The following is a 14,255-nucleotide window of genomic DNA, read 5'->3' on the forward strand; positions in this document are numbered from 1 at the left end:
AAAAATAAAAATAATACAACAATAATGTTGTTAGGATCCTCATCTACATACAGATTATTTGGAGTTGTTTCCCTTTACGAAGGAACCGCTTGATTTAATACTAATAAAAAAAACTGCATCTCTAATGAGCTGTGCTTCAGCCCAGACTGCCATTTAAACGAGGCGCAGCACGAAATAGCCAATCAAAACAGAGCTTATTTACATATCTGAGTCTTAAAGACGCAGTAGATTAAATAGAGGATTTGAAATAAGGGTAGCATTTGAATTACGACTGTTTTGGTGCAAACCACACAAACGTCGCAAGTGGACCCCCGGGAACAAAAACCCAGGCGGAATGTCGGCTATGGGCCCTTTAACAGACGGCGAAAACTAAACCAGGGTTCACCTGACCCCTACAGGCTGCTCGCGGTACTACAGCTTACGCGCTGCCTGAATCAAGGTTGGTTGAATTTGCTGGACTACTCCATTTCATCTGTTACTTTTCTGTTGGCCCTCCCGGTTCAGCAGATGTTTACAGCTGTGCCCCCGGCATGGAGAAGACCCCTGTACGAGCTGGGTGACTTATCGGAGTCCTGACTGTCCTGGCTCTTCGTTTCCGGGTACTGCGGCAGTGAGGTAAGAGAAGAGAGGCTCCTGAACTCAACGCGGTCCCGTACCGAGGCTGAAGTCTGCGCTACCCTCACACTTTACTAGCACTTCTGCTCCTTTGTCGGCCTGGAAGAGCATTAGCGAGTGTCTCATCAGTGCTACACTGCGCCTGTAGGGCGAAGGCGGCTCACTTCCACTGTGAGCGTAAAGGAAAAGTTGCAGGCAGTCTCCGGCAGAAAACCAAAGGCATTCCTGTGATTCCTCTGCCGGACACAAAGCAGCAGCAGCAGCACCTAGATTAGCTAACTTCTTCAAACGCGCCACAGAAAGCCTACATATCCCATATATCCGCCGTCTGGACTCGCAGTGCTCAGTTTTGACTTGGGGAAATTTGAGCATGCAGCACGTTGTGCCCCTGAGGCTGAGTTAAGAGAAAACTGTCAGGTTGTAGCGCATATCTTTGTGACCCAAGAAGAGTCCGGTAGAACCATGCACGGCAGATTTCTTCTACTGGAGTAGGAGTGAGGTGTACTGACCTTTAGTGTCTTTGGGCAGGTATGCCAAATTTCACGATGTTCCACAGGTTAAAAAAAATTAAAATAAATAATAATAAAAAAAAGCTTATGAACTTTTCGTGACTAATATCATTTTTAAGAAGCAGATCGGATAAATAATAAAATGCGATTATTACTTTGAAATACGTCTTAACATTTTTATTTTATTTTAAACATTTAGGCCAAATGTGCAGCTACATGTAAATACTCACAAAAATAAACTAAAAGAAATGATGTAAAAAATTATGAAACTTTATACATTATAAATCAGGTTTCTGTTTTGCTAGGAAGTAAAGCCAAAGTAGTTTACCATGTTCTGGGCCCTTTACAGTATGAATTTTACCTGGTTACCCAGAATTCTCTTGGGTTCTATATTTCATTTGAATTGCTTTACTTCATAAACTGTAGTTTGATGTATATGTATTTTTCTGTACACTAAATTGTTATATATTTAACAATATATTTCATAACATTGATGGTGGTCTTTGTTCAATTGATGAGTTCTGTCTGGAGGCCTGCTACTGTCATGGGACGGTTAATTAAATCCGAATGGTGATGCTCCAAAAAAATCAGTAATTATCTGTGACTTTTCTGTCAATACTGAGAAAACTACAAGGACGTCAATATTCATCAATATTATTGGCTCATTATTGGGCTCTAGTTGAAACCCATTGAACACAGACTAATGTCTTCCACTCTTTCCTCCTAGGTCCTGTGTGTGTGGGTCTGTGTCTGACAGCCTGAGGTGGGTAAAGTAGCTGCATTAAGTAATAAGATGTAAAAGTAGGAACCAAGATCAGCCTGAGCAAGAGTGTGAAATGTAACATCAATAAAGCGATTAGGAGCTAAATTAGGAATAGGAAAATGAAGGTGGAACTGAATAGAAGGCTAATTCCTCATGTACAGCACCCTGATAAAACAGTTTAACCCGTTTGAAGGATTAGTTCAGCGAAAAAAAATGGAATGACCTTGATTTTACCTTTAGCCTGCATGCAGTCGATCAGCTGAGACATGTTTGGTATTTAATTCTTTAATTTACAATGGGAGATGCTAGGCTAGTTGCTAACTAACACTGGAGTTGGATTGTCACCCATCTCCTCTCGCTTTATAAACAAATAAAGATGTGCAGATAAGTTTAGCGTTCATTTTATAGACCAAATTAAGTCATACCAACCTCTAACCTCTTAAAAAGACCACTCATCTTGTCTAGTTTAAAGACCTCCTTTATTCAAGAACCATTGATTAGACAGTAAATTTAAAGCTGTGAAAATGAAGGCCAAAAAAAGCATTCTATCAAAATTAGAATTACTGCTTTGTACAAGATAGGCTACAAAATAAAGTTTCGGTCAGTACTGTTGGATCAGTTGTGAGAAAATGGAAGCTGCATTATGCTGCCCAGGCACTGCCTTGACAAGGCCTTTCCTCAAAACTCAGCATCAGAGAAAGAATGGAACTTGTGAGGGAAGCCACAAAGAGGCCAACAATCACTTTGAAGTAGTTACAGAGTTCAGTGGTTCAGACTGAAGTGATGGTGCACCAGTCAGGACAGTGATGTCAAGAGCTCTGCATACAGCTGTCTTGTATGGGAGGGTGGCTAGATATTACTGAAGACAAACCGCATGAAAACACCAGATTGACCCAGCTAAAATAATGTTTTGTGGTCCGATGACAAAAGCTTGAGCATTTTGGCCAATATTCGAAATGCTGTGTTTGATCTAAATCTAGCACTGCCAGTTTCTTTAAAAAAATATACCCCGACCACCACCATTGTTAAAATTAAGGGATGGATGGAATAAAGGTTCTCTTTCCAGCCGGACAGTGATCATGAACATCAAAATTTTGAACAACAAAAAGGTGAAGCAATGGCCAAGTTAAAGTCTGGATCTCTGTCCAACCGAGGGTCTGTGGCACTTTTGATTTGAAGATCCAACACACCTGAAAAGCTTGGAGCAAACCAAGCTATCCTAAAGCATTGATGGTGGAAGAAACAGCACCCAAACAGACTGTTCAAGCTGTTATTACAGTAAATGGTTCTGCTACCGAGTACTAGGATTGAGATCTTATGCAGCATTGTTCAGTTTTGAATTTTGAAAGATCTGCTGACACTAATGAACATTGATTAGAAAACTGTGATTTACGATCATATTGGTTTTCAATACAAATCTGTATATGGGTCATTTGTAACCCCAGACATCTGGTGACTGTGGGGGATTAAATATTGGTACTCTATTTATGTGAATATCAGCAAGCTATTATTTGTAAAAATGTGCAAATCCATGAGTAAATCCATTCAAATGTTATTTACGTACATGTGACTGAATTCATGTAACAGCTCTGCTGACTGCATTCTTTGCAGGTTGCCATGGAGTCTTTTGGGCGGCAGGAGTTTTTGCAATTTCTGGCAGAGGGCTGCATTTTACCCACAGCGCAGCAGGGCCTGGAGCAGGTGTGGCAGCTACTGCTTGTCTGCCTGCTGTGTCGCATCGTCTGCAGACTGGGTGAGATAATCTGTTATCAGGCTTTTACTCTCACTAAGGGTGTTTTTGGGTGGTCCAAAAATAAAAAATCATATCTAATCAAAAAAATTGCCTTTAATCAGAAAAACCAGTGATTCCTTACAGCAAGTCTATTCAGTTTATATTGTTTAGTCATGGCTGTATTTTCAGTGTATATAGACAACATTGAAAACAATACTAGCTTGTTTTGGATTTGTATGTTTGTAAAAAAAAATTTGGCCAGAAATGATTATATACTTTTGCTGTGGGTTTCGACTCCAGTCCTGGGAACCTACCACCCTGCACAGTTTCAGGTGTTTTCTTCCTCCAGCACCTCAAAAACCTGCCTCCAAAACCTGATCCAGCTCATGAAGAGTTTAATATGTGGCTGACAATCTGGGTGGGGATCATTTGAAACTATACAGGGCAATGGTTCTCTAGGGACTGAAGGTGAAAACCATTACCTAATTGAATGTTATGATACAATTACAATCAATTCCACCATTTCAAAATCTATACAAATACTTGCACCTTCAGATAAATTTTCCACCCCGAACATACATTGCTGGGTAGAAGCTACAGGCAGTCATTAAACCGTTCACAAATATGTCCCTCAGGAGTAAGTGGGGGTTTTGCTAGTAAAATGCTTTAATACTATCCATAGACTGGTTTCTGTGCTACATCATCACAGAGGTGTGTGTAATTCAGAAAGCGAAAGAGAAACAAGTACAAGATGTTGTTGTGCAGTAAACTGCAGCAACCACAGAGAAGATGGATGGAAAATGTTCAATATTCCTTTGCCAAAACTGTAGAAAATGAGAAATGAAACAAACAGAAATAAATGGAAAAACAAACAAACAAACAGATCCGAGTCTGACATTGTATTTTATTATATATCAACTAGAATTTACAAGTGGTGTGAAATCTATGTTAATTACAGCAGTTGACTAATGTTACAATTCGGCTATGTTTCCAGAGCACTTTTGCCCCCTGGCTGTGTGTATACCCAGTAGTGTTTGTCTACAGGACACCTATCTATAATACTGGCATTATAATAGTCTGTACTCACTTTGCAACCAAAGTGTTGGTTGTCAGTAAAGTGATTGATATGTCAGTTAGAAGAGCACAGGTTTTGTAGCTGACTTCTCTGTGAATTCCAGCAATCTTACCTGCTTTACTTTAAAGAAGGACTGATTAAATAAACTGGGTGTTCAATGCTAACAGTACAAACTGATCTTCTTTTGTTTTTCCACTTAAAAACAAAATTACAATACATATTTGTGTATTTGTATTTATCTTACCCTCAGTGCTTTTCTGTACGAATAAACACTGGCCCTGTAATTAGTTTTACATCTACATACAGTCATATTTTATGTGCATGTCTTGCAAAAACGTTTTGCTGTTTATCACCTTTTGCCATAATTTGAATCCGGAAGTTGTTCTTTACATTATATCCAAGTTTTAATGATGTACAGACCAATAGAAATGCTCCAAAACTACACAATTGTTTTACATTGACTTATAATCAAGGGTGCAATATGGGGGAGGTTGTACAGTTCTAAGGTCCTGTGACTTAGTGTGGGGGCCAAAATCCCTGACAGTCCCCCTGTTTCCATTGAATGTTATGTAGGATGTTTTCTCCTCCTTATATACAAGTTTCCTTATATATATAATATAATATAATATTTTTGCATGACCATGACAATATAGGTCTTCTGCACTGTGCTGTATACACTTGTACATGTAGTTGTAATGACTTGCTGATTAATATGTGTCTGTGCTCAGTTTAATAGGAAACTACTTGTTTTTTTTCTGACAGGTATTCCAGCTCACATGAAGCACCTGAGTTCAGTGGTGGGAGGCTTCTATGTGCTTTATGTGTTTTTTGAGCTGCACATGGTATGGGTGATCATACTCAGCCTTCTCTGCTTCCTCATCCTCTTCCTCTGCCGAAAGTCCAGCAGCAGAGGAGTGTTTCTTTCGCTTGCCATCCTCATCTACATGCTTATGGGGTGTGTACTCGATAGACTGTACATCTGCACTCACAGTTCTGAGTCTGACAGCTAGAGCGTTTATGCTTTATTTAGAAAGCAGTTTGAGGATGACGTTTCCTTTGTGAATTAATGAGGCTTAATCACAGTGCACTGAAATCTTCCGCTGGTTATCTTGAGCTTTGTTGAAAGATTGAACAAGTTGTTTTTTTTTTTGTTGTTTTTTTTTTTTGTTCTTTACAGAGAGCTGCATATAATAGATGCAGAGACTTGGCATAAGATGAGGGGTAAGTAATACTTGTTAGATACATTCTTTAGAGTTAAGGCTCTTAGTTTAGGCAATGGACCCTTTTCATATTTCCGGGTTCTCACTTCCATCCGTTTCTGTTAGGAGGTCATTTGGTTTCTGGTCGAAACTTAAGCAAATTGCACAGTCCAGTTTTGAGGCATTTCGCTTATCATCTTAATTACCTTAGCTTTGCCTCTGATACAGTACATTAGGCTGTCCAAAAATCCTACCTATACTTTTGCTGGGAGTATTTTCCTATATGGTGCTTTTGGCCTATCAAAATACTCTACCTATATTTTATTAAGGCAGCTTTACATATAAATACACTACGGTAGCAAGCGGTAATAAGTCAAAAAAACCCTTTTACTGTACTGTATGAAACACTCAGATGGCTAAGGCTTTATTTACACTGCAGGGCAAATTTGAATGTTGAGAAGTGTCTAAATAGGACAGTAGGAGTGTATTTCTCTTAACAGTACATGTATTTCTAAAGCAATCTGTCATGGTACAGATGTCATAGTTCAGTGTTCAGTCAGACTGAGGATGCACAGTAAGCTGTAGAAGAAGTGTCCCCTTGGTGGACAAAGATTGATGAACGCAATGCAGAACTACGATTCAGAAGCACTCATTCCACTGGAAACCTTTAAGGTTTAAGACGTAAAGTAGCAAGTAAAGTGTGGCATTGTAGTGGATTGTGTCATCTTCCTGTTCGCTTTCTCTCTCTCTCGCTGCCTAATGTAAAGCAGGTGACTCTTTGTCCTTTATCATTCACTGTTCTGTTTGCAAGTGACACGACTGAAAACACTGAATAGATGAGGACTGTGTGTCAGTGTTGTTGGACAGCTGTTGGGAATGTGTGTGGAAACGCAACGCTATACCAGCTACCTCAGGGGGGACTATATGACACTAGGTGGAATTAGCGGAACAACTGTCTGTTTACAATTAAAGACAATGAAAAGAAGCATAGCTTGATGTATTTTGGGGATCTTGTTACCTTTTTTCCCCCCTGTTGTACCAAATTTGTGCTGAAATGTAATGTCCAACAACTGAACTATGGCTTCTGTGTACCATGACACTCTTAAGTTACCGCTCAAATTTATGCAAAAGAAATAGCACATTTTAAAAATATTTATTTTTCCTAATATGTTCAATTCAGAAAATAATGTCATTTCAACAGGGGTGCCCAAACCTTTGCGTTACACTGTATATCACGACAGTGCTGTACATAGACACAAGGTGCAACATCAGTACCATAAAACACCATTTATCAAGATAAGTAGGATGGATAAATTAGTTGCACCACTTGCCTAGATACAGAATTATTATTATTATGTTTTTTGTAAGAACAATACTTCAATGCCTTTATTAGGCTTAAGCTCTCTCTGTTGTATGTCCAGGCTCCCAGATGGTGGTGGCCATGAAGGCCATTTCTTTGGCCTTTGACCTTGACAGAGGAACCGTGTCCTCATTTCCCACAATGTTGGAGTTTTTGGGCTACATCTGCTTTGCAGGAACGGTCATCTTCGGCCCGTGGATTAGCTTCAGCAGTTACATAGATGCTTTGGATGGCCGCAAAATGGTAATTATTTTGTCGATGAAAGGTTCTGGTGGGTTTGTGAATGTGGGTTATTAAATTTGTAAAAACAGACTAAAAAAAGTCAGTGACGGCTATAGAAGTCATTAAAATAGTCAAAAAAGAGTCCTAATCAACAAAATACATACAAATGATAAAATAACTTCTGTTTTTACCGGATAAGAAAAACATTAAAAATGTGTCATTATTTTATTTTATTTTTTTCAAGTCAGAAATCCTGAGAAAAATGATTATTTTGACAATCAAGTGCTTTTTCACATGCAGTTGTTTCTCCTATATCTGATGGGAATGGGCTTCCATAAATGACAGTTAGGGGACAGTGTTAAATTAAGAGTGCTAAAATTTTATATGTCACTGTTGATCTCATGCACATGCAGTTCATTACACTGAACGTCGGTCGTAATAAAACATGGGAGGGGCTAACACTTATTTCTTCTCCCCTTCTACAAAAAGTGTGGGTCACATGCTCCACTTGTTCCATTGTGTCGAGACATAGTGTGAAGTCCCAAATTTCTCCATCATTTGATTAGATTCTTTCTGTGAACACATTGGTTGCACTGGAACTTTAATATGGACAACCCTACCCCCCATAATTTACACCAATCGAAAAGTAATCGAAAAGTGCCCTGCATGTTGCCATCAATGTTATTTGAGTTTAGATGTTTACAGTAATGTAAGTCAACTTGCTTGTTTGCAGAGCGTTGCTTGGTTTGGGAAGATTGCTATAAGCTTTGTGAGGAGTCAGGTTTGCCTTGTCATTTCTACCTGCATCGCCCCGTATCTCTTCCCGTACTTCATTCCTGTCTATGGAGATGGGCTACCTCGCAGGTCAGTTCATGTATTTGTGTGACGGTTTGAGGCTGTGTACAACAAGGATTTAAGAAAATGACATTTTCTCTGTTGTTTGTTTTCAGATGGCTTCATGCCTACGAGAATGCAGTGTCCTTTCACTTTAGTAATTACTTTGTTAGCTATCTCAGCGAGACGACTATTGTCATGGCTGGGGCTGGATTTTCTGAGCACAAAGACAACCTTAAATGGTATGTGGACATCATTTTCTTTTCTCTTTTTCCCCCTACCTACCACCCTCCCCCCTCTTTTTTCTCCCTTTCTCTCTTTTTCATTTTCTACCACAACAGAAAGTGCATCTCTATGGAATAAACCTAATTATCTCAGTAATTAGCCGTAATTAATACATTCCAACACCTTCCAGTGAATGCTCAAACACATATTCTCTTGCATTTCAGCTGTGTAAATTTGGCCATGTTTGAAATGGTTTATATCAGTTCATCACATTTAATAATAACAAACACTACGCATTATATTTTCAGCATATTAGGGCAGCATTACAGTATGACATTGTTCCTGGATTTAAAGTCGCCAAATTAAGGATTTCTTTAATGGATAAATCTTAAGTATGTGGCTGGTTTGGGTGAAACATGCTCAGATTTAGTTTTACAAGTTGCCTATTTACCACCCTGTTGTTTTGCCTCGGAATGAAATGCGCTGGTTTTCCTTTAGTTGCTTGAATAGTGCAGGATACAGGCACTGAAAATGGCTGCCAGTCTCTTTCTTAGAACTGCAGAAGACGTAATAAAAGTCAGGTCAGTATATTACCACTAGTGTACATACTGAATGTTTAACACTGCACTGTGGTAAACAATAAATGCCTCATATGCTTAATATTAATATTATTTTAATAAATAGACTGCTATGATGCTGAAACTCCCTGCAAGGTTAGCTTTTAGGGCCCTATTTGAGTGTTCTTTTGGCGACCCGTGAACCGCACACCGTACAGCTTGATTTAGGGCGTGACCTGTGTCTTTGCTATTGTAAAGGCGGGAAAAGAAACACGCAGAAGTTAATTAATCATGGGTGTGTTTTGGGACGTAACGTGCAATAAACCAATCAGCGTGTCACTTGCCATTCCCTTTAAGAGCCGGGTGCTGTCTGACTTTGGCGGATTGCTTAAAAGCAAGTGGGCACAAAGCAGTGGGCACGCATCTGTGTTGACAATTCACTGCCAAGATAGGAATGAACATCTGACTGTTAACGTCTGCCTAGGTTGTTTTCAGTCAGTGGCCTGTATTTTCCATTGCCAAGATAACAATATGCCAGAACTTGGACTTGAACACACCCTTATTTTGAAACCATCACACCCACCATATACATGATACACCCTATTTTCACACCTTGCATGGTTTAAAAAGAAACAGTGCTTGTGAATATATCGTGTAAGATTAGTCTTTTTAGCTTCGCTTTCATATTCTCCCAAAGTAGTTTTTGCACTTAAAGCTTGAAAAGCTTTCGCTTGTGGGCTGAGTGTATGTAAATTAGATTTTTTTTTCCACAAAAAGCATGTCACTTCCATGTACTCAAACTCTCATTACTCTTGCTATGCCAAGGTAAATGTAGTTTTCCATTCTAGGGAGTCTTCAGTAATAATAAGATGTGGACATGCATGTACATCTGTGCAAAAGTCGAGTTAATTGTCAGGACAGTGACAGTTTATTTGTGCAAAAAGAATGTTGTTTCATGTGTGCGTGCGTTAGCTTCACCATGTTTACACCTCTACTTATCTAATCAGTCCTTTATTAAAGAAAATCAGGAGAACTGCTGGTGAAACTGAACAAATCCATACAGTTGCTGGAGCAATTAAACCTGTGTTATTCTAATGAACATATCAAGGCCTTTACTGAATACAAGACTTTTGCATGGGGTTTTCATGTTGTAGAAAGCGTGATCTGAAAAATGCTCTTGGTTTATAGGGATATCACAGTTGCGAGACCACTCAATATTGAATTGCCTAGATCGATGGTGGAAGTGGTCACCTCCTGGAACCTGCCCATGTCTCGCTGGCTAAACAAATGTAAGCATTTTAAATAGGTAAATCTGTCTAGATTGCTGTATCTGACTGATACTGCGTAACCTACCGATGCTTTAGGACCAGGCCTTTCGTGTTTGTGAATTTGATGTCAATTTGTGCAGATGTCTTCAAGAGTGCTCTCAAACTTGGTACATTTCCTGCCATCTTGGTTACATACACAGCCAGTGCTCTACTGCATGTGAGTATGGGTCTGGTGAGATTTGTTATTTGAATGAAGATGCACACAGTTTTTTATAATTGATATTGTTAGTAGTAGGAGTGGTTGTAGTAGAAGTAATATTTATTAAATATTTATTTATTTAAAAATATTTACCCCCAGGCACCACTCCATTGTGATGTGTAGCTAGTTGGTTTAAGGCTGTTAATTCAAAGGTGGAAACAAATAAATAATTTGCAGTCGAAATGAGGAGCTGAGTCGTGACTTCTACTGTTAGACAAGCTTCAGTGGACGTCATAGCTGTTCATCTAGAGACCCCTAGTGGCCAGTACAAGGTTTTGCAAAGGCCAGAATGATGTAGAAACATAAACTCACTCTCTCTACAGGGACTGAGCTTCCACCTGGGTGCGGTACTATTGTCTCTGGGCTTCATCACCTACGTGGAGCACGGTAAAACATGTGGTTTCAAATCAAATCCCTAGTGTGTTAATTAGGACTTTACCAGTGTTTATATATTAGAAAAATACTAGTTAATTGATACCAAACAAATGGTATCAATATACTATGTTAAATAAATAAAATGGTATATTTAATTAAATTGATTGGGGTTTTTTTGTGAATAAACATAAAAATATAATTTGCACTAATGTTGCATCTGCAAAAATAATTTAGAAATCGTGAACGCATCCACAAATAACATTATAGAGGAATAAAGCATTAATGGGGGCTACAAATTGTATTGTTAGAAATGCAGTAAAATGCATGAATTGTACAATACTTTCATCATCAAATACACCATCAAATTTAATGCAAATTGTATTCATTCAGTCATTCATTCATGGATTCACAGGGTAGACCTGTATGACCATACGCTTCAATACACCTGCAAATTCAGCTACTTCACACGTTGTGCAGTGTCATCGGCAGGAGCCTGAAGTTAATACCATCTCAAACCTTCAAGATGACTAACTTTTGTCCAGGGAGCTTAAAATACCAATATGATTCTTATACCATTGTGAAGCCCTAAAAATGTTGTATCTGTTCTTTATCATCATCTGATTTATAATCATTTCCAAAATCTTCCAGTGAGAGGAAAAAAAAGAATCGAAAAAGTGACCAGCAAGGCTTACATAAGTATGGCCCAACATTCATCTCACTGTGGTTGTACAGTATTTCAGCTGTTTGACCTGTCCCTGATATACAAATCAAAATAAACATCTGCCTATCTGAGGTACAATAGCATGCAGGGAGTTTCAGCATCATAGCAGTCTATTTATTAAAATATTATTAATATTAAGTATATGAGACATTTATCGTTTACCACAGTGCAGTGTTAAACATTCAGTATGTACACTAGTGGTAATATACTGACCTGTCTGTTTCATTACGTCTTCTGTAGTTCTAAGAAAGAGACTGGCAGCCATTTTCAGTGCCTGTATCCTGTCCAAGCGCTGTTCAAGTGACTGTCATCATCAGAACAAAAAGGTAGACTGTTGTTTTAACAGCTTGATTTATTTATTTATTTATTGGATTGGACCACATTGTGCTCTTTCTCCTTCTAAAGAAAGATCAGTGATTACATTCCTTTTTCACAGTAGCTGTGTGTGTTTGTTTCGGAGTGCATTATAATTATTTTTTTGTCTCTCCAGGCTGTGTGGGTGTATGTGACAAACCTGTTCTTCAGTGCATTGTCCATTTTTCACCTGACATATCTGGGCTCTCTTTTTGACCTGGATGCTGAAGATGAGAAGGTTATTTTTACTGTTCTTTTTTCATTACTGGGGGGGTACGTCACGGTTCAGTTCGCACCGTGGTTTGGCTCTCACGGTTCAGAGTGTTAATTAAGCAGGAAAGCGATTATATTCACATATCCAGTGTGCTTCCACACACCCAGAAACACAGACGCATTGTCGTCATCCAGTCTACCATGATTTCATGAGTTGAAATAAAATGCTTAATTATTTTCAGTCGTCTCAAAACCAAAGGTCAGAACAGTGAGAGATTAACCCTCGGGAGTCTATGAACGAGACAATACATCTAATTCTATCAATATCGCCTCTGTGATAGTAATGCAGCACAGACATACGGTTTAAACTAATTTCCTGAATCTGTAGAGACTGCTTTTTTTATTGCACCTATTGTGAGATTGTTAGTGACTCACATCTGCTGTTATGGGGCAGTGGTGGCTCAGCGGTTAGAGCACCGGGCTATCGGTAACAGCATTGTGGGATCGATTCCCGGGCTCGGCAAGCTGCCACTGTTGGGCCCTTGAGCAAGGCCCTTTACCCTCTCTGCTCCCCAGGTGCTGGAGTTGGCTGCCCACCGCTCTGGGTGTGTGTGTACTCACTGCCCCTAGATCACTAGAGTGTGTGTGTGTGTTCACTACCATAGATGGGTTAAATGCGGAGGACACATTTCGCTGTGCAGTGCACACTGTACAGTTACAAATACATGCACCTTTTTTTTTTTTTTAACCTTTTTATGAGGCTGTGAAGACTGGTCAAGATACTCGTCTCTGCCTCTTGTCCTGCCTAACTGGTGGATTTGTGTGTCACTCATCTGCCTGTCATCCATAATTGATGGATTTGTGTGTGCGTCTACATTTTGTGTATAACTAAGAAATGAACACATTTACAAACACTAAAGTCTCTGAAGTCTGGCGAGGTAGACATGGTCGAAGGGCACGAGACAAACTGGTGGATTAAAGATGTATTTAAGAAGATATGCTCTTAGACCCCAGAGAGTTCAAAGTAAAAAGACACAAAAACAAGCATTTAAGTCTTTCTCTCTCTCTCTCTAGATGTGCCAGCGACAGCGACAGGAAGAGACACTATAGCGAGTAGGAGGGGTAGGGGGGCGGGAAAAACAAGACTACAGTTACCTTAGCAATACTCCCAAACTACTACAGTTCCCACAATAACATGCAAATCTAAAAGCTTACAGTTTAAGGTTGCCAGGTTTTACCCTAATAGTACTGTTTATTCTGTTCATAGTACTGTAACTGCATGCACTGAATAGTAATCTCCATGCCATGATGGTTCAGTACAAATACGGTTATACGGTTACACCATTATTCATTACCATTTAGGTCTGAGATTTAAAAAAAAGGAATTACTCAGGAACAACCCAGTATTGCTTACTAAACTGGGATAAGAATATATCGGCCTGTTCTTTCAGTCTTGTACATTAAGTAGAAGAACAACTGATGGCCACCAAACAATTGATGAAATATTGTGTAAGAACGTTACCATATCTGATATGTGTGTCTAAGACTAACCCTTTCTGGTTTTGTCTTCCAGGGTTACATGGCAAGCCACACCATTCAGAAATGGTCAGAACTAAACTGGGCCAGCCATTGGGTGATGTTGGGGTGTTGGGTCTTCTACTGGCTCATTTGAAGCTGGATGTGAAACTATGGATCAAGCTTGAGGACCTTTCTCACTCTGAAATCCCAATGGACTCTAAGCAGAACTACAACAGACTGTCTGTTCAGTGATCATGCATTGCAGAGATGCCTGCTTACATACTTTATATTGGCACTGTTATACATATCTTTAATCGTAATACATTTTCCCCCATGTACTGTATGTGGTAGATCTGGGAAATCTAGGTGAAATAGCTGAAAATGGTTTTCTAGTTTTTGTTACGTTTTATACATTACCAAAAACAACAATAAAGATATTTATTGTTTTATAAGAAA

General features: G+C 39.2%; 1 protein-coding gene across 1 annotated transcript; it reads left to right on the forward strand.

The window, feature by feature from the left end:
* The first annotated feature begins 467 nt into the window (after positions 1-467).
* porcnl (porcupine O-acyltransferase like) lies at positions 468-14,206 on the forward strand. Its single transcript, XM_072681844.1, has 14 exons — positions 468-615; positions 1,852-1,887; positions 3,499-3,640; positions 5,457-5,649; positions 5,872-5,915; positions 7,315-7,496; positions 8,209-8,339; positions 8,426-8,551; positions 10,280-10,380; positions 10,500-10,576; positions 10,942-11,005; positions 11,955-12,040; positions 12,205-12,306; positions 13,855-14,206. The coding sequence occupies exons 3-14, from the start codon at positions 3,505-3,507 to the stop codon at positions 13,951-13,953; spliced, it is 1,341 nt and encodes a 446-aa protein (XP_072537945.1). The 5' UTR covers positions 468-615; positions 1,852-1,887; positions 3,499-3,504; the 3' UTR covers positions 13,954-14,206.
* Positions 14,207-14,255: the final 49 nt, after the last annotated feature.

The sequence above is a fragment of the Salminus brasiliensis genome, chromosome 6 (genome assembly GCF_030463535.1).
Source record: "Salminus brasiliensis chromosome 6, fSalBra1.hap2, whole genome shotgun sequence".
In the NCBI taxonomy this organism is placed as follows: domain Eukaryota; kingdom Metazoa; phylum Chordata; class Actinopteri; order Characiformes; family Bryconidae; genus Salminus; species Salminus brasiliensis.

Bases quoted from the DNA above. Each gene is read 5' to 3' on its own strand.
- porcnl (XM_072681844.1), top strand. From the start codon at position 3,505: ATGGAGTCTTTTGGGCGGCAGGAGTTTTTGCAATTTCTGGCAGAGGGC. The intron at 3,641-5,456 runs GTGAGATAATCT...TTTTTCTGACAG, and splicing joins TCGCATCGTCTGCAGACTGG to GTATTCCAGCTCACATGAAG. The intron at 8,340-8,425 runs GTCAGTTCATGT...GTTTGTTTTCAG, and splicing joins GGAGATGGGCTACCTCGCAG to ATGGCTTCATGCCTACGAGA.